Here is an 18,317-nt window from a genome sequence, read left to right as displayed (position 1 = left end):
ATTAGTGTCCTATTGTAAATGACTCTGCATATAATGCACAGTTCACAGCCTACCTCTTTAAAGCGCTTTGTGATGGTGGTCCACTATGAAAGGCACTATATAAGAACATAGATATTATTATTTTTATTTATTTACTAAGAATGACAAACTACTGGGGTGGGACATTTATTACAATTATTATTATTAACCCCATTTGGATAAAAATATGAAGTTATTATTATAAAGTAATATGGTGCTTGGTAGGAGAGGTGGGATTATATTATAATTTTTAACTCTGAGACACAGAGGCGGCATTGTGAAAGTGATGGCAAGAACTTGAGATATATTAATGGACTGCGAATGGCCCTATAGGAGAAAAAAAAAGAGAAGCACCCAAGCTGTTTCAGTTTATTTATTTTTTCCTACAGTTCTCTTCATTGGTTACGAATAGTTGGAAAATTAAACAAAAAAACAAACAGTTGTAGCAGTGAGTATGATACAGTACAGTCCCCAATAAAGGCTGTGATCCTTCTAGTGGGGCTAATTAACCAACATGAGCAAAATAACACCCTTGGAGTAGCAGAGTTCCACTTAACAAGTTCCCGTATTGATCAGTTTTCAAATGTCCTTTTATGAGAAGTCAACAAGAACATCTGTCCTGGTGTACAGAAGCCAAAAGTATGACACTAGTACTTTTTAAATGACACTGGCTTGTTTAAGTCTGTTACAATAACTAAAAGCCTGCCATAGAAAGAAGTGGGTGATCTATTAAACAAAAAAAAAGAACAAACTTCCAAACCTAGCAAATTGCTGTTGTGAGTTGATGGGGTGTGATGTCATGCGTCTCCTCCCCTCTCTTGGTATAGCTTCATGTTGGTTCTGCTCTCTTTATCACTCAACAATCTTTCTCAGTGAACACAAGTGCTTAAGAAAGTTGCTGCCTTCAAAGCATCAGTCATCCAACGCAAGAACATGCTGCCAAGGCTGCTCCTTCTCTTCATCGCTGGGATTATTCTAGTGGGTTATGGGACTTCACAGAGACTTCCAAGAGGCAAGTGAGAAATAAGTAATACAGGAAAAGTCAAGTTACTTTCAAGAGAGCAGCATAATATATATGCACATACACTTTTACATGTGAAGGAGGCAGGAAAGCAGAAGACTCAGCTAAAATATTGAATATTATTTTATTCAATACTACTGTTTTGTTTTATTAATTTACAGAAGTTCATGTGTGGTTAAAATTAGATCATTTTCAGTCCATGCAATTTAGCATTTTAAATGTGTGTGCCTTGTGTATATAATTAATTTGCTGCAACATATAAATATGTGTGTGTGTGTGTGTGTGTGTTTGTGTGTGTGTGTGTGTGCGTGTGTGTGTGTATGCAGTGCTCACTCTTTATAATGCTATAGTGGGGTGCCATAGTTACAAGACCGTGCTATTTGTGTACTGCCTTAATAGTATAAAAGGGCAACTGTAATGGCATTATAGAGCAAATGACCCTACAGTGTTATTACGAGGCACGTTATAACGGGTGAGCACTGTATAATAAAATGTTTTGATTTGAGTTTACAATGGCTAGTTTTAACAACACAGACAACAAGACATTTAAACTTAGATCAAAACAATTTATTTTTCATGGTTTTTACTCTGCAATAAATCTTTTCTAAAACAAGATTATCTTTTTTTTTAGTTTAAAGATAGTCCTATATTCAAAATATTTGGGGGTAAAAAAAGATGAGATTTCTAAACAATGAATTATATTCTTTTGGAATAAGAGAATTAAGAGCATTTTGCACTTGAGATGTGTGTATGTTGTGTAGAGTACGTTGGGATTTGACTCTGCTCAATGTCTTTTCTTGTGCTTAAAGCAGCTGTGCTTATAGCTCATAGATGGGTGATTTGGACTTCTTTGCCAGACAGTCTTATAAGCATGTAAAGCTGTTTCAGGGGAATTTAATTTCAATGTTTTTATCAAAACAATGTCTCTCTAGTGTCCACCTGCGAAATATAAAATACAGTGGTTTTCATTGAAAGTGCCAGTTGAACATTGCTATCACTTTTAAATAACAGATCTGATCACAATGACAGGTTGGTTCCTTACAAAGTACATACAGCTGTGGTGTTTCAGCTGCAGCTATTGAGAACATCAGTATGATGTTCCAGCATTATTTATTTACTGTCTTCTGCAACTTCATAATGGTAGCACCCTAACCAAAACATTTCCAATGGCAATGCAGCGACTCTACACTTAGCATTTCATTGTGCATCAGTGCAACTTTCTGTGCACTTACACTTGCTGTACATATACCGTAATATTTTTCCTTGGCAAATTCATTTTTGTATGCATTTGATCCAATAGTTTTTAAAACCTTTCAAACTGGCATTAAATGGGCAATTGTGCGCTGTAGCATGACTGCCCCTAACCTCTGACAGAGTAAATAACTCAGTAGTACTAGCAGTATACATTAGGTTCCCATTATGAAATTGCCCTAAATTCTGGTCCCTGATTTTGTGATGTTGTTGAATAACAGTGATTCATGGACCCTTGTAAAAAACACCTAATAGATTATATTTTTAGTTTTTAATATTAAAAAATACGCTTTTAAAAGGCAGAGATTAATGTGGTTTCAAAACTAAAATTAGTAGAGTGACATATTGTCTACTTTGGGTAACAAGGTTCTGTATATGCCCAGATCCCACACATGGATCTAATTACTTGCCAGCCCTTACAGTGGGGCCAATACCATAAGCTAGCTGTAAACCTCTGGAATCAAAAGCTTGGATAATTTATTTTTAAATATTTTTGCAAGCAGTTGCTTGACATATGTTCTGCTGACTTTGAAAAAATACATTAAAATGTATATATTCCTTAACTCTGCAGTTTGGAAAAGCTAAACCATTGTTCCCTTTCAAGTAGAATGACAACCATTACCAAATGGGAAGAGCCCTCTCTGACCGTCAATCACTCAGCATATATAAAAAAGCTGCCCTATCAGGGCACTGCTGTGAGGAGGAAGTCCCTCCCACCTCACTATTTTCTCTCTCAGTCAGGTCACAGATTGCCTCGTGTGTCTTTGTTTTGGAAATTGGCTGATTTGTTTGGTTCTTCGAGCCTACAAATTTATTCACACAGTAAGCTACACTCTCGAGTGTTTTTTGAGATTGCTCTTGTGTCAATATTACTGATTAAAGCTGGTTTCGACCCCTCTTTTGAGATTGTCAAGCAGCCGTAATTCTCGTTTTACTACCTTGTGTAGTTCAAATTACCATTGTGTGAGCTACTGTGGTGCTGTAGGGTGACTCAGCAGGCTTGTGGCGTCATCGCATACGCTGATATACTGGGCACCAGCTTGGACAGCACCTCAACGCTGACCCCGACGCTGATTGATGGCACTGGTGGGAAACATCTTCGGCGCCGCTCCCGACACCGACTAAACTCGGCACTGGTCAGAACACTGACCCCGTGCCGATTGAGTCGGCATTGACCTCGACGCCAAGAGACTCGGCACCGACTTCGGCACTGATAGACTCAGCACCGAGAGACTCTGCGCCGACCTCAGCACTGACTGGGTCTCCCTCAGCAGCGACCTCGGCACCGATTGACTCAGCATTGACAGCTGTCTCCTTCGGCACCGACTGCCCGGCACTGACCGTGCTTTCTCAACGCCGATGCCGATACACTCAGCACAGATTAATAGCCCAGCTTCATCTGCACTCTTTTCGACACCGATACCGTTCAATGCACACAAGACCATCACTGACACCGATAGGTGGCACCGACGCTCGCGCCATAATATTGAGCTCCACTGGGTCCTCCGCTGCCTTTCACCAGGGTGACCAGTGTGTGGCAAAACTCCCCAGGGTGGCACTCTTGAGCCAGGTGCCTAGGGCTAGATCATGCGGCCAGGGCACTGGCGGGTGAGTTGGACTGCTTTCCCTGCCATAAGTTCTCAAAACGAACTAAGCACAGGAGGGCAGACCTCTCTCCAGCAGAGTCTCTCTCCTTGGGGCAGGGGAGAATGAGATCAGTGGTTCATGGCCCTTCCCAAAGGTTTTCGGGAACCCCGCCCACCACAGTGACCAGGAAGCTCCGCCATACTCCTGGATCACCTTCACCCTCCCCACCACCGGTGCAGAGGCATAGACACCCGTCCGTGGAGGCGAGATGGTCGCCGCCTAGGCAACACCGCTCAAGGGGAAGTTCCCCACAAGGCAGGTGGTCTCGAAGGAGGTACCACTCTCCTTCCTCACGGAAGCGCAGGTGCTCTCCATCCCAGTCCCCGCAAAGGTGCCCAAGCTCGACTGAGCAGCGCTTTCAGGAGCTGGCAGAGACGGTGAAGGCCCAGCAGACAATGCTGGAGACCCTCCTGAAGTCTCAGGGGAGACTGCCCCCTACTACCAGGCAGCCTCAACTTCCCCATTCGCGCTCCCCATCCCCGGTCCCACAGAGATCCTCAAGCCCAGGGGAGCTGTCTTTCACAGCAATTGGGCAGGCCACAGTGGGGGGCTCCATACCGCCCCTTCCGCATATTTCACAAAGGAAGTTCTGGGCCTTGGATGTTCCCTGGCCGGTAGAGCAGGAGGGGAAAGGGAACCGGCAATTAAAACAGAAAGGGCACCCACAGCAAACCCTACCTTTGTACCAGAACTTCCTGGAACTGGTTCGCTCATCTTCGAGCAACCCGGCATCCGCTCCTTCAGGCTCCAGAGCTGCAGAAGCCCTACTACACACCGCAGGAGCCCAAGAAGCTGGCCTAGGCACGTTCCATACCATCACGGTACTGGTGCGAGGTTCACCAGAGGGAATAAAGACCCCACTTGCCTGTGCAAGAAAAGCATATGTGTCAGTGGCGTTATCAGTCCGGATGGCCAATGCAATGGCCATACTGTTCCTGTACCAGTCACAGCTGGCTGAGAGGCTGCAGAAGCGGGCAACTGAGGCGGACGTGGGAGAGCTCCAGGCGGTGACAAACGCAATGATTGACTTAATGGGGGAGTTAGGTCAGGCATCAGGTAGGTCTCTAGTGGCACTGGTAGCCGCTCGCAAACACCTCTGGCTAACCCAGGCCAAGGTTGTGGAGATGAGAAGGTAGCGCTATTAGATGCCTCTATGACAGTGGGGCAGACATTTAGAACAACCATTGATGTAAACCTTGAGAGGTCCCACAAGGTCACGGAGGTAGCTTTGAAATTCTCGCACCTTCCTGCCTACCGCCACACTCAAGGTGGCCTTCACAGCTTGCTGGAGCAACTGGGCTTGAACGCCACCCTCCACCCCAAAACAAGCAAACAGGCAGAGGAAGAGACGGTGGTGAGGGACCATCACTGACCAGGGGGAACCGGTTCTCCAGCTGGAGACCAAGGCCGGGGCCTAAGAAAGACATGCCCCTTCCCAAGTCCAAAGGAGACCGCTCCTGAGGGGCTCTGGCTGCCACCTTCCCCCTTCACAACCGACTGTCCACTGGACACGATCCATGGCAAGGCTGCATCCAGGACTCCTCGGTGCTATTGACAATGAGGCATGGTTGTACTCTGCAATTCCGCTTAGGCCCACCACCCTTCAAGGGTGTGCTCCTTACCACCGTCGAACCAGCGTGCTTGACTCTCCTTCAATAGGAGATTGACAATCTTCAACAAAAGTATTATGTGCGCTTGGTAAACACAAGCGATGCCCTCAGAGGCTTCTACTCCAGGTATTTCCTGGTGCCTAAGAAGGACGGCAGTTTCAGACCTATTCTGGACCTCAACATGTTCCTCAAACAAAGGAAGCACACATGCCCAAGAGCTGCAAGCAGTAGCCCTGGTGTGATTTCATTTTTGCCAGCAGTTAGTGCACAAACATGTGCTGGTCCGGACGGACAATACTACAGTGGTAGCCTACATAAACCACCAAGATCACCACGCAGCGCTCAGACTCCTGTCCTGGACGCACAGAAACTTGTGTTCGATCAGGGCGGTTCACCTCCCCGGTGTGGACAACAAGGCAGCAGACCTCCTGTCCAGAAGAGCTCCAGACAGCTCAGAATGGAGACTGCATCCTCAGGTGGTGAAACAGATTTGGAAGAGGTTTCTTACTGCACAAGTCGACCTCTTTGCCCCCTATGGTTCTCTATTAAGAGAGATGGGGGCCCCCTGTGAGTAGACGCGCTAGCTCACCCCTGGCCACAGGAGCTCTTGTATGCGTTCCCTCCGCTACCGCTATTACCCCTGACACTAGAGAGGATCAGGGTGGAGAGAGCACAGGTTTTGCTGGTTGCACCCAGATGGCTGAGGCGCCCCTGGTTTGCTCTCCTCTGTAACATTTTGTTGTGTCAACCGTGGCAGCTCCTGCTACGCAAGGACCTCCTAAGCCAAGCGGAGGGGTTATTATGGCACCCAAACCCAGCCCAGCTCCAACTCTGGGTCTGGTCGTTGAACGGAGCCATCTATCCAGACGAGATTTACCAGATGCAATGGTAGAGACACTATAGTCTGCTAGGGAGGCGAGCACTAGAGCCCAGTATTCATATAAATGGAAAGTTTTCCAAAACTGGTGCAGTGCTGAAGGTCACAATCCGGTGACCTGCCCTATTGAGACAATACTAACCTTCTTACAACACATGTTTGATGAGGGAAAATCCGCGTCCATTCTGAAGGTATACCTGGCAGCAGCAGCAATATCAGTGTGCCACGATAAAATTGACCCTGTGTCCCCTGGGGCACACTTCCTGGCAGTGCAATTTCTTAAAGGAGCTTGGAGGCTTCGTCCTCCCATGAAAAGCATGGTCCCCCAGTGGGATCTAGAACTGGTACTGCGGGTCCTTACGGGTCCCCCAATTGAGCCCATGGTGTCAGCAGAACTGCGCACGGTTTACTTGAAAATGGCATTTTTAATAGCTATTACATCTGCCGGACGACTAATTGAGCTGCATGCCGTGTCCATCGATAATACATGTATGGCTTTCACTGGAAATGACTTGCGGGTAACATTAAGAACAAACCCAGCCTTTTTGCCAAAAGTGTTCTCATCATTCCATATTAACCAACCAGTGGTTCTGGAAACTTTAAGACCTCCCCCTGTCTAATCAGAGGAGGACCGTAGACAGCACACGCTTTGCCCGGTCTGGGCCCTGCGCTGTTACCTGGATAGGACTGCGTCCTGGAGAAAGTCCAACCAGCTATTTGTCTGCTATGGGTCCCGCTCTAGAGGTCAGGCCCTATCGAAGCAACGTCTAGTGCACTGGGTGGCAGATGCCATACGCTTGGTATATGAATAGATGGACTCCCCCTTGTCGGGGGACATTACGGCCCATTCTACCAAGGGCCAAGCTCTCTTTCATGGCGCTTCCTTAGATGAGCTTTTCAATGCTGCTACATGGACAATTAGTCAGACATTTGCAAGTTTTTACCACCTTGATGTTGCAAACTGAGCGAGGCCCTCTCTGGGCTCTAGGGTGTTGCAGGCGACATGCCCTAAGGCATCATGAGGGCTCTGAGACTATCACCGTGAGTCTGTGCTGTCAATAATCTGGAGCCACGACAGCTTTGGTACAGTTTCCCATTTGGTAATGGTTGTCATTCTATTTGAAAGGGAACATAAGGTTATTACCATAACCCTGGTTCCCTGAAAAGAATGACAACCATTACCCTTCGAGGTCATGTCCCCAGCTGACCTCCAATTTTGAAAGAAAATGGCAATATGCTAATGTGAGGATGACCCTCTTCAACAGGAGGTGGGAGGGACTTCCTCCTCACAGAAGGGCCCTGATAGGGCAGCTTTTTTATACATGCTCAGTGATTGACGGTCAGAGAAGGCTCTTTCCATTCGGTAATGGTTGTCATTCTTTTCAGGGAACCAGTGTTATGGTAGTAACGTTTTATCTTTGTATTAAGAATTCAGAGTGGCCGTCAGAATTGGGATTTAAGTGCGAATTGGGTGTGGTGGAAATTTTCAATTGTGAATTTCTCTCCTTTGGGAACTAAGCAAAAAACAAAACCTTGGATGGAGTGTAGCTAGAGAAAACAGATTCAAGTCCAATATTTGTTCTCTCTGTTTGCATATGTTTACAATTGAACTGAAATTGGTACACTACTCCATACAAAAATGGGGATATAATTAATATAATTTTGCAAGCATCATACCAACGCTGTACAATAAAAATATCAGCTTTAAAAATCTCAGTAGCAAGTAATTTATATTAAAGATGGAAATTAAAAACAGATGTTTATTTATTTATTTATTTATTTATTTTCAACTGTAACCTACATGCCATGGACAACAGACCAGAAGAGAATGGAACACAGGAAAAGCAAATTCAGAGAAATGTACTAGAGGATTAAATCAACAAGGCATTGTCTTAAAGTTGAATAAATGTCTCCTGTCAATTCATATATGTATGGGTTAGATTCCATTCCTACTTCAAATATATATATATATATATATATATATATATATATATTATATATTCTTGCTGGATGTGATAAGAACATGACCTACTTTTTTTATCTTAGCCTGTGTCTTGCCATGTGTGTAAAATTGTGTTATTAATAGTTTTGTAACACTTTGCTCCAACTCAAAATGTGTTATAAACCTTATAACAAACACTATAAAGGCACAGGTGTACTTAAATTACATACATGTCAGTGTTTTATTTGCTAAGTGACTGTGTAAAATGTACCTAAGTGGAAATCAAAACACTTAGAGTAGTGACTGTTGGGATACAGGGTAGATCAATGTGCTAGCAACTGGTGAGATCTGCACACCATCAGCACATAAAAATAATACGCCTCTGAAGGGCTGATTCCTATATGCCATACTGCGGGTCCCTTAGGGCAGCAGGTCTCAACCTTTTTTTTTTGGAGACCCATCTTTATATTTTTCAACTGAAGCTGTGACCCACCCAGTAAAAACAAAGCTATAAAGACATTTTAAGAAAAGTTAAATGCTTATTTGCATGTAGATATTATGAATAAATAACTACATAAATAAATACATAAATAAACCTAACAGTACATTTTACAAATACTATAAAGCAATTAAATTGTAAGGTTTCTGCAGCGTGGTGTTATGGATGAGATGCTAATTCTGAAGTCATCCCCCATATGAAGCTTGTTCCTGTATTTCATTTTGACTGCTGCCATGATGGAAAATCCCCTTTCAACTAAATACACTGTTGTAAATGTCAGCAAATGCTTGATGGCTTTCTGAGCAATATTGGGATATTCACATTTAACCAGCATCCAAAATTGCCACAGAGAAACCTCCAAAATGTCCTTTTTCAAAGATCCGTCACAAGAAAGTTCTATGAGCTCGTTTCACATTCAAGACTCTCGATCTTCGTAGTAAAAAGGTGTCAAATCCACTGAATGTTTAACATAAGATCGCCAGGGAAAATTGAACTGCGAGAGCAGAGAGGTGGTTTACAACCTCTGTTCTTGCCTGACTGAAATCTTGGGCTTCATGAGCATCAAAAGTTTCAGTCATGTGAGGAAACATATCAGTACGCAAAACACTTCCTCATAGTTTCAGCTTTTTTTTTTTTTTAAAAGCTGTGATTTTGTCGTTGTGCTCAAAAATGTTAACTCCATGGCCTTGCTGTGATACATTTAGTTGACTTAAGATATCTGCCAGGTAATCAAGTTTTTCAAGCCACTCTGTGTCAACAATACTTTGCTAATTCAGACTTTGTATCATTCAAAATTCATTCTCTAAACAGAGCTCATAAAGACGATGCAGCACTTTACCCCTTGTCAGCCAATGAACTTCATGTGCCATGAAAGGAGGACATGTTTGCTTCCCATTTCCCTGCACAGCACTTCAAAACAATGAGCATTGAGGGGGTGTGCTTTTATAAAGTTAACACATGTTGTAGCCAGCTGTAATACAGCGTGAAGTTCAGGGTTTAGTTTTTTTGATGCTAGGCACTAAACAACAAATTCTCCTGTAAGCCACCATTGCAGGAGTAACGTATATGCACAAACAAAACATCTGTCGGCTCGTCTATTTGAATGACAAACAACTTACTCACTTTCACAAGATCCACAAGTTGCTCTTTAATGTCTTTTGAAATTTCTGCAGCAGATTCTCTGAACATTTCGGTACACATATCCAAAGCAGCTCGTAATATCAACTCTTCGGCTATGGTGTGGACTTTCTTACATTTAGCTGTATGCTGCGTAACTAGAAATAAATCTTTCAAAGCACTTTGAGACACAGTAGAAGCACAGCTAACCATATCTTTGTGTGTTCATATCAATTTCCTTTCAATGTAAGCCAAAGGTTTATCTTCATCACCCTGGTATGGCGTTTGTTGATGCCTCTTGAGTTTTCAAACTTTCATTGGCAAGCACATCCAATGAAACACTGCACTTTGGGTTCAGTTTTGGAACAGATATACATGAAGCCAAACTGAAGATGCGATTTGTCGAATTTACTTTCAGGCCCACCACTTTTTATTTTCTCTTTCGTTATGCCTTCGGTTTCTGCTGGCCCTGTCACTGAATTTGATGGTGATACAGCTTCTTGATCAGGCCCAATGCTTTTTGAAAAACGATCTATTTTTAAAAAAAAATAGTTAACGTTGATGTTGAGACAAGGAAAAATGCTTGAACAGTAGTTTTCATTATTTTGAGAAACTGGACTGTGACCTGTTTAGCCGCGACCCACTGGTTGAGAAACAATGCCTTAGGGAAAGGGCCCCAGTATCACAGTACCACAGTAGGCGTGTTATGTGACCTCTCATGTAGTTTTGCTCCAATTGACAAATCTTCACATCAAGCTTCACAGAGGCCCCCAGCTGCAGGTAACCTATGACATCTTGGTTTCATTTAACTACAAAACAATTTTTTATTTGACCTTCTAAGGGACCATACAGTATGACTGCAAAAAAGGAATGCAAGCCAATAATTATCTCACATGATTACATATTCCGATGTGTCAAAACTCAGACTGTTTGTCTTAAGAAAGCAATAGAAAGAACGGTCTAAAAAAATCTAAAACAAACTAGAAATCTGGCAAGCAGATCTGTTGCTGTTTTCTTTTGGTCAAGCAGTCTTGGCCAATAGCTACTTTTTGGTACCAAATCTGAAAAGACAACAAATGACTAGTATAAGTATTTGGGTGATGACTGAATCAAAATGAAAATTGTAGGAAAGAAAAGCAGGAAACATTTCTGGTGATATGCCTGTTAATGAAGTAAACCTTTACTGTTAGATGTCACGTTAAACTAGCTGCAAGAAAGAGGATGACTTACCAGAAACAATATAATACAATACTTCTAGAAAACTGTCATACTAGCTGTAACTGAGCCACATTTATTATTTCATTCCCTGCTAGGTGCATTCTCCCTGACATAGCTAGACTTCCCTATGGTGGACAGGGCATGTTGTCTTTGAACTGCTTATAATCAGTGTCAACATGTAGGCAAATCCTCTCTGTCAATGCCTACATTGCTGACAAGAACAGAACTTAAATGTTGAAGCTTAATGCATTCTGAACCTTCTGGAAGTACATTTTGATACACAAGGACCAATCCATTCGTTCTTGAAATTGTAGAGTCATCTTTGTGTAGTGTTATGTAACAACAGGCTAAACTGCACCATTTTTTTTGTGAATCGAAAACTAAACTGTTCATGTAACAACAATTGTAAGACTCATTTGAGAGTCCAACAGTGTGCCTAAATGGCTTGTAGAAGTTTAATGGTACAAATTATTGAGTTATTAAAAGAATGCTTGCCTTGTTCTTTGTGAAACTGAATAGAATGTTTAATCTTTTCTTACACAGTGCTTCCCCATCTCCAGCATGTCACAGGAAACATCTGTTGGGACCCACTGATTTTTATTTAAAGACTGAGAGCGTCCTTTGTTAATTTTGAAAAGTTGGCCTTGATGTTTTGGCAAAAGTTGCTAAAATAACAGACCCTACTTGGGATCTTTTTTATTTTTATACTGTATGTGTTGAAGAGATTGATATTATGCTTACTGGCAAGTTGTCCGATATTGCTGACAACCAAATATCCTGCTCTTGATCAGACATTGACGCCTGTGATTTGATGTTAATGTAGAAGACCTGTGTAACATATGCAAGGTCTAGTCCTAATGCTGTGCTTGGTTTGCTGTTAACCACTGGTTCTCTGTAGTGTTTTTAAAGGGTTTTACAAGCTGTGTAACAATGGTGATGATATTCTTTTCCCTATTTTGCCAGCATGGAGTACTTCTCCAGTGAATCATAATTGACTGGGGTGCTGATTTAATGGACACTCACTAAGAATGGAAACTCCTTCAAGTGATCAGACACTCTTTATCATGACTGAACTTGTGCCAGTCTCTCTCTCTCTCTTTTTATTATTATTTTTTTTCACAATTTAGGACTTGTATTAATTATGTTGTGCTGGAAATTGCTCCAAATTAAAAAGGATTAGAAATCATTAAAATATAAGCTTTCCCTCCATACTTCAGAGGTTCATGTTTTTTTAAATTTTAATGTTCAGTTTGTTAGTCAGTATTTGATTCTACTGTGAAAAACTCTCAGTCTTTAATACGTTGTCCTTCATAGTGAATTTCTAATGTTATATTGCCTGTTAATCATTGCCACTGCAAATTATGACAAATACAGCATCAGTTGCAACTTCCCTCAACTACTCCTCAACCATACCTAAATCAGTGCTACTAACTAAATATAAATGACACCAATTTACATGGGGCAATTTCTCCATTGAGCAGGTATAGCACAGTCTGAAACCATTTTTTAAAATGTATATAATCTACTGCAGTGGTTTTCAACCTGTGGTAAGTGTACCAGTACTGGTGTATGACAGGCTTGTACCTGGTACACACTGGCAGCTGTTCTTTAAGATGATATGATTCCTCAATCACAATACTCCCTTAATCATAATGTTTCAATCTGTTTGTACCACTGAGAACTTATGATGAGATGTATTTGTGTCAGTTACTTTCAAAGTTACTGATGGGGAACCAAAGTAATTGTGGTGTTGTTGATTGTGATGAACTTGACACATAATTCGATAATAATTAGGTAATGCCATCACATTTCCAGTGAGAAAAACGGTTGATGGGGTAGGTCTCTGTTTTACAACAGCCATTCAGATTGCACATGGTCACATGGTACATCTTGTGGTAACAGCTGGAAACACTGGTACGTGAGATGAAAGGGTTGAAAACCACTGATCTGGTGGACAGTTTTTTAAAATTAAATAAATGCCAAAAAGCATCCCTTTATGACTACACAAATATACTTCTAAACAAAACAAGGGCACATGCACAACAATTTAATGCAGGCAACATGTTACTGGTACACAGGGTGATGCATACTGTAAATGACTGACGTTGACAACTGTCCCATGGAAACTCAAGGGAGGTCAAACTGTTCCACCTCACATTTCTTTTCATAATGTTGAGGATGGTTAATTCAAGGCACACTAAAGATCTCACAACATACATACACTATATACTGTACATGGAAATGTCAAACAGCTAAGTCTAAGAGGTATATTTTATGTTTTTTGGTTTTTTGGTTTTTTGCTGAAGGGCATCTGGTTTTAGAGATATTAACATAAGGAATGTTTTTAACCTACTTTTAAAAATTGCAAGCAAGTCAACCAAGCGAATGCTCTCAGGGAGCAAATTCTGCAGAGTCTGGGAGCATGATTAGAGAAAGCTCTTCCACCCATAGAGACAAGGTGGAAAGAAGGAACAGAGAGTAGAGATGAGTGAGAGAAAAGAAGAGAACAGCCCGAATTGAACGGGTTCAGCAACTCACAGATCTAATCAGAGCAGTTATGACCCTAGACCTTTCTATGATGGATTCGGCTTGGTGGTGGATTCTTTCTGACCTTTCTGAACCCTGTGCATGTGCCCACTCCAGTACCATATGCCTTAATAATATGGTTTCTTAATATCTTCGGAATTAACCCTTTCATGCAGGAAATATTGAAAATAGCTGAAAAAAGTAGTTATGGACACAAAATAAATATATTTTTCATATATTGCTTCATATGGGAAATGACATCCTCATATGAGGTCATCATGCGTTTGCGTCTTCCATATGTCCCCATATAAAGACTCAAAGAGATTTTTTTTCATCCATCCGGTTAATTTTCCATGCCTAACTGAGCTGAAGTTCAATATTTAGTTTTCAGTGGGCTTGGTTTTTGGTAGTGTTGTAGAGAAAATCACAGTATTCAGATGTACTTCAGAGACTTTTTCTTCCCTCTTTGCTTTGACTGTAATAAAAGAGAAATGAGAATCAAGGAAAAAAGTGTTGTTGTTGGTTGTGCAAAGTATACATTCTCAAAATCTAAATAATATCTATCATCTTAATTGCAATTTCCAGGACAACCATTTACCAGTAAATAAATAAATATGGTATTCATCATAATAATGTTTTCCCAGCTGTACATAATAAGTACGCAATTGGACCGTGAAATGACACAAAAAACCACAAGAGAAAAGTGAGGGAAAAAAGCCCAAGTATAATCTCTTGCATGAGTAAATAATCACCATTTCCTGTTCCTGTCATCTAGTATTCTGTCTTTCAAATAAAACTGTCCCTGAGTGAAAGATGTTGATTTAAGGGATTCAAGGCTTCAAAAGATGTTGTTGGAGGATTTAGAACACCTACTAACTAGTCAGTAGGCAGCTGTGTACTGCATGGTACCTGATACAAAGGATTGAAGTGAGATCTGTTTTGATTTTTGTTATTATACAGATATCAGTAATTATGTTTCCTCCACTTGTCAAATCAATTCACTACCCAAGAGGAGCATTTTTTCATTCCATATCAGGTCTTCGTTGTTTAATTGAACCTAGGGTGTGAAGGACCCAGATAGGGGTGGACTGAAGGATCCACAAGTAAAGAGTACTGCTGATTTACTCTACACTGAACAGACTTGTGAAATAGTTATGATACAGCAAAACCCCATCCAATGGGTGCAGCATCTCTTTATTGTGTTTGTAATGAGTGCCCATCATAACGTATTTTTTTGTTTGTTTTGTTTTGCGGTTCTGTTGAGCTGTGAGGAGTTACAGTAGCTGACAATTAACCTACCTAATGACCTGATTGGAAGATATAACATCTAAAGCTATTTATATATTCAGGTGTTACTACTCCTGTAAAAGTGGGAATGGTTTGGTAGCTTTTCTGAAGTTTGTTTGGGTGTACAATACATCTCTAGTTATGCTTCACAACAGTTCAATGAATCCTGTAAATAAAAGGGGAAAGGGATTTTGAGCATTTAGAAAGTCAAACAAGAAGTTACACAACCAGGTGCCATGAGAGATTGAACAGGGACCTTGACTGAGGTAAGGAATGGTCCTATAAGGAATGGCCTGTTACATCAACAGCCGGCACAACAGGCAGCTTGTTAACTGATTTCCTGTTGGGCTAATTAGCTCCAGCTTTATACTTCCAAATAAATGTATAGAAACTGACCAGTCTCTTTTTGTTTAGCCAAAGGTTTTGAAGATCCTCTGAATCATTTTCATAAAGCCAAATTTTCCACACTGAAGCCAAATCTTAAGACCTGTGGATATTTTACTGACCCACATAGATGAGTGTGCTATATAACACATAAACATTTAATGGTCTGTTCAATGTATCTAATCAGTGGCAGATATAAGTACCGCCATCATTCAAAACCATTATATTTTCCTTTCTTCTTTTCAGTCAAAAGACAAAATCTGAAGGTCCGCATCAATGCCACCGGCGACACTATTGTCCTCAAGTTTGTTCGCCCACGTCCTGACATGAAACTTGAAGGCTTTATCCTTGGATATGGAAGCAGCATGTTTTCTAAGCAGTACATTCAACTGCCCGAGAATGGAAAACCCTATGAAACTGAATTTGGTAAGCATTATTCATTTTTAGAGTGGACTGCAACTAGAATGTGTGCTGACTTATTAAAGCTAGTCAACTTTCACTTGTTTTGTTTGGCTATTTGTTTGGGTGTTGTACAGCTTCCAATGTGATCTCACTATGTACCACAAGCAGCACCTATTTGTTTATATTTTTAAGGTTTCCATGAGTATGTGGTCCAAAACTTGGGAGAATCTCAGAGCTAATATGTGCCTGTCTTTGTTTGTTTATTCATTTGATTAATTTGATATTTTCAAATCTCTCGAAAGCACGCCCTAGTTATTGGTTTCTCAGTTTTGAACATTAAAATAAGTCTTTCGCTTTTATAAAATTGTAAGCATATAACAGAGAAAAATAAACACTTTTGCTCCCCTATAGTTTTTAAGACCCGAGAGACATCACTGAAAGAAGTGGTAGAGAGATTGAACGATTGCCCTTCACCACTGCTGGGGATAACCATTGTGTCATTTACAAAAAGGGTTTAATAGTGTAAAACAATGTATTCACAATGTTTCACTTGTGTTTCACTTTACTTTCATCAGGGAATACAGATTAGCACTTACAATAGGTTGGAAAATGTACAACATCCCACAGTCCTTTCCAGTGTCTCTCTCTAATGCCTGTAACACAAATGATTACACCCACACATATTTCTCTGGCAGGGACAGAAATTAACCATATCCCTGCCAATCACTAACACTTTGCTTCCTGGCAGGTAAGTTTAAGGATAAAAAGGGCTGTTTATATATGTACTGCAATGACAGTGGGTTGACCACCAGGTGATACTATCGGGTTACAGAAACTGAACTCCAGGATACATACCAGTACTGAATGCTACAATGATTGGTTAAATAATGACTTTGTGATTGTTAATTGTTGGTAATAGCGCCTGTTAAAAGCAGGAGAATCCCTGTAGCCAGGATGGGGGTAGTGAAAGGTGTACTGCGGAGGTAGAGAGGAGTTTGGTGTGTTTAGAGAACTTGTACTGTGTGGAAATTTGCAACTGTATGCTGTAAGTACGAGTTGAAATACAAGACAGCCAAGCAGCTGAGCTGTACTGTCTGGTAGTTATGGAACATCTTCGAAAGTTTAGTTAGAATCTTCAAAGGAAGATAGACTTTGGTTTTGTTTTGTTTGGTTGTTACTTTTGTTTTTGTGACAATAAATAAATCTTTATTGCAATTCAAAGTCTCCAACGTTGTTTGTATGTCTAGCATATAATTACACTATAAAAAACTAGGTAATTACAGATGGTTCCCTTTCAAGTACAAAATACATGCACTGCTGCTAAAACACAAATAAACACAAATATCTGCCCCACAATAATACTAACACGGTCACCAGTTCTGGGTGAATGCAGTAGTGCTTATGGCTATAGTTTATTATTGACAATCGTGTAGTGCTGTTCCGGGTTAGTGCTGGCCCTTGGCGACAGCTCCGGAATCGTGTTTTGCCATCTAGTAATATACAACACAAGACAATTACAAACAAACAAAACAAAAAACTTGCAAATGTTTTTTTATCTCTCACAGGGTCTATCACAGTGCTTACAGTTCAAATGCTTTAAACCAAACAAAGGACCAAATACATCGCTTTGACCCCTATTTATACTGTCACTCATGACCCCTTGGTAAACGATTGCAGCCGCTCCTGCAAGCTGCGGCTGCCACATCATTTCCCTTCCGGGTTAATTAGTTAGTGTACCGAAGCTCCGTCTTCCTATTAACGGAACGAAGTGTCAGGCCAAGTAGTCCAGAGTACTCCTCTGTTCCTATTACTTAGGTCTTGAGGGAGATTTAACACCAAGAATCATTGTCTTTCTGTCACAATGTCATTCAAGCTGATTGGGCAAGCCGCAAGTAATACAAAATATACCATATGTATTTTGATTCAAAATAAAGGCTTTTTCCTTTTTTTAATTTACGTTTTAGTGTTAAAAAGTGACTTTTTTCCTGACTAGCCTTAATGGACAGTTGGCAACCTTAACCTTTTGCAGTCCTATGTCGGACATTATAATTTTCCCTTTCCAGTCCGACATCATCAAAAAGACACATAAAAAGCACAGGTCTCTAGTTGTTTTTCTCCAGAAAAAGCCGAGAAAACCTTTCAATGGCCGAGTGAGACTGATAGGAGCCGAATGAAACCAAAAAGAATATCTCGGACATTTGCAGAGCTTTTTGAGATGTTATAGTAATAAAATAATGACTTGGATTCGCATTATTGAGGAGTTTCGTAATAAAACGACTGATCAGGAGAGGAATTATCAGTATGCACGTCTATAAAGAGGTATGTGAAAAATACAGCGAACAAGGGGTGGGGCTTGGCTGGAGATACAGTACTAAGTGACTCTTTTGTGATTCAATGCCTTTTAAACCTGTTTTACTCTGAAAAAAAAAATAAATTAAAACAGTGCGTGTAAAATAAACAGCGCGTTTGAAAATTAATTGGACCTGACATGCCTGACAATAAATGGACTGCAAAGGGTT

General features: G+C 41.0%; 1 protein-coding gene across 1 annotated transcript in view; it reads left to right on the top strand.

The window, feature by feature from the left end:
* The first annotated feature begins 469 nt into the window (after window positions 1-469).
* LOC121328068 (target of Nesh-SH3-like) overlaps window positions 470-18,317 on the top strand; it is a 61,433-nt gene continuing 43,585 nt past the window's right edge. Inside the window, exons 1-2 of the mRNA XM_041272546.1 lie at window positions 470-1,030; window positions 15,643-15,822. Coding sequence (XP_041128480.1) covers window positions 952-1,030; window positions 15,643-15,822 — 259 coding nt within the window. The 5' untranslated portion in view covers window positions 470-951. The remainder of the gene's footprint in view (window positions 1,031-15,642; window positions 15,823-18,317) is intronic.

Source organism: Polyodon spathula, chromosome 15, assembly GCF_017654505.1.
Source record: "Polyodon spathula isolate WHYD16114869_AA chromosome 15, ASM1765450v1, whole genome shotgun sequence".
NCBI classification, from domain to species: Eukaryota; Metazoa; Chordata; class Actinopteri; order Acipenseriformes; family Polyodontidae; genus Polyodon; species Polyodon spathula.
This window is presented reverse-complemented; position numbering and strand designations above follow the sequence as displayed.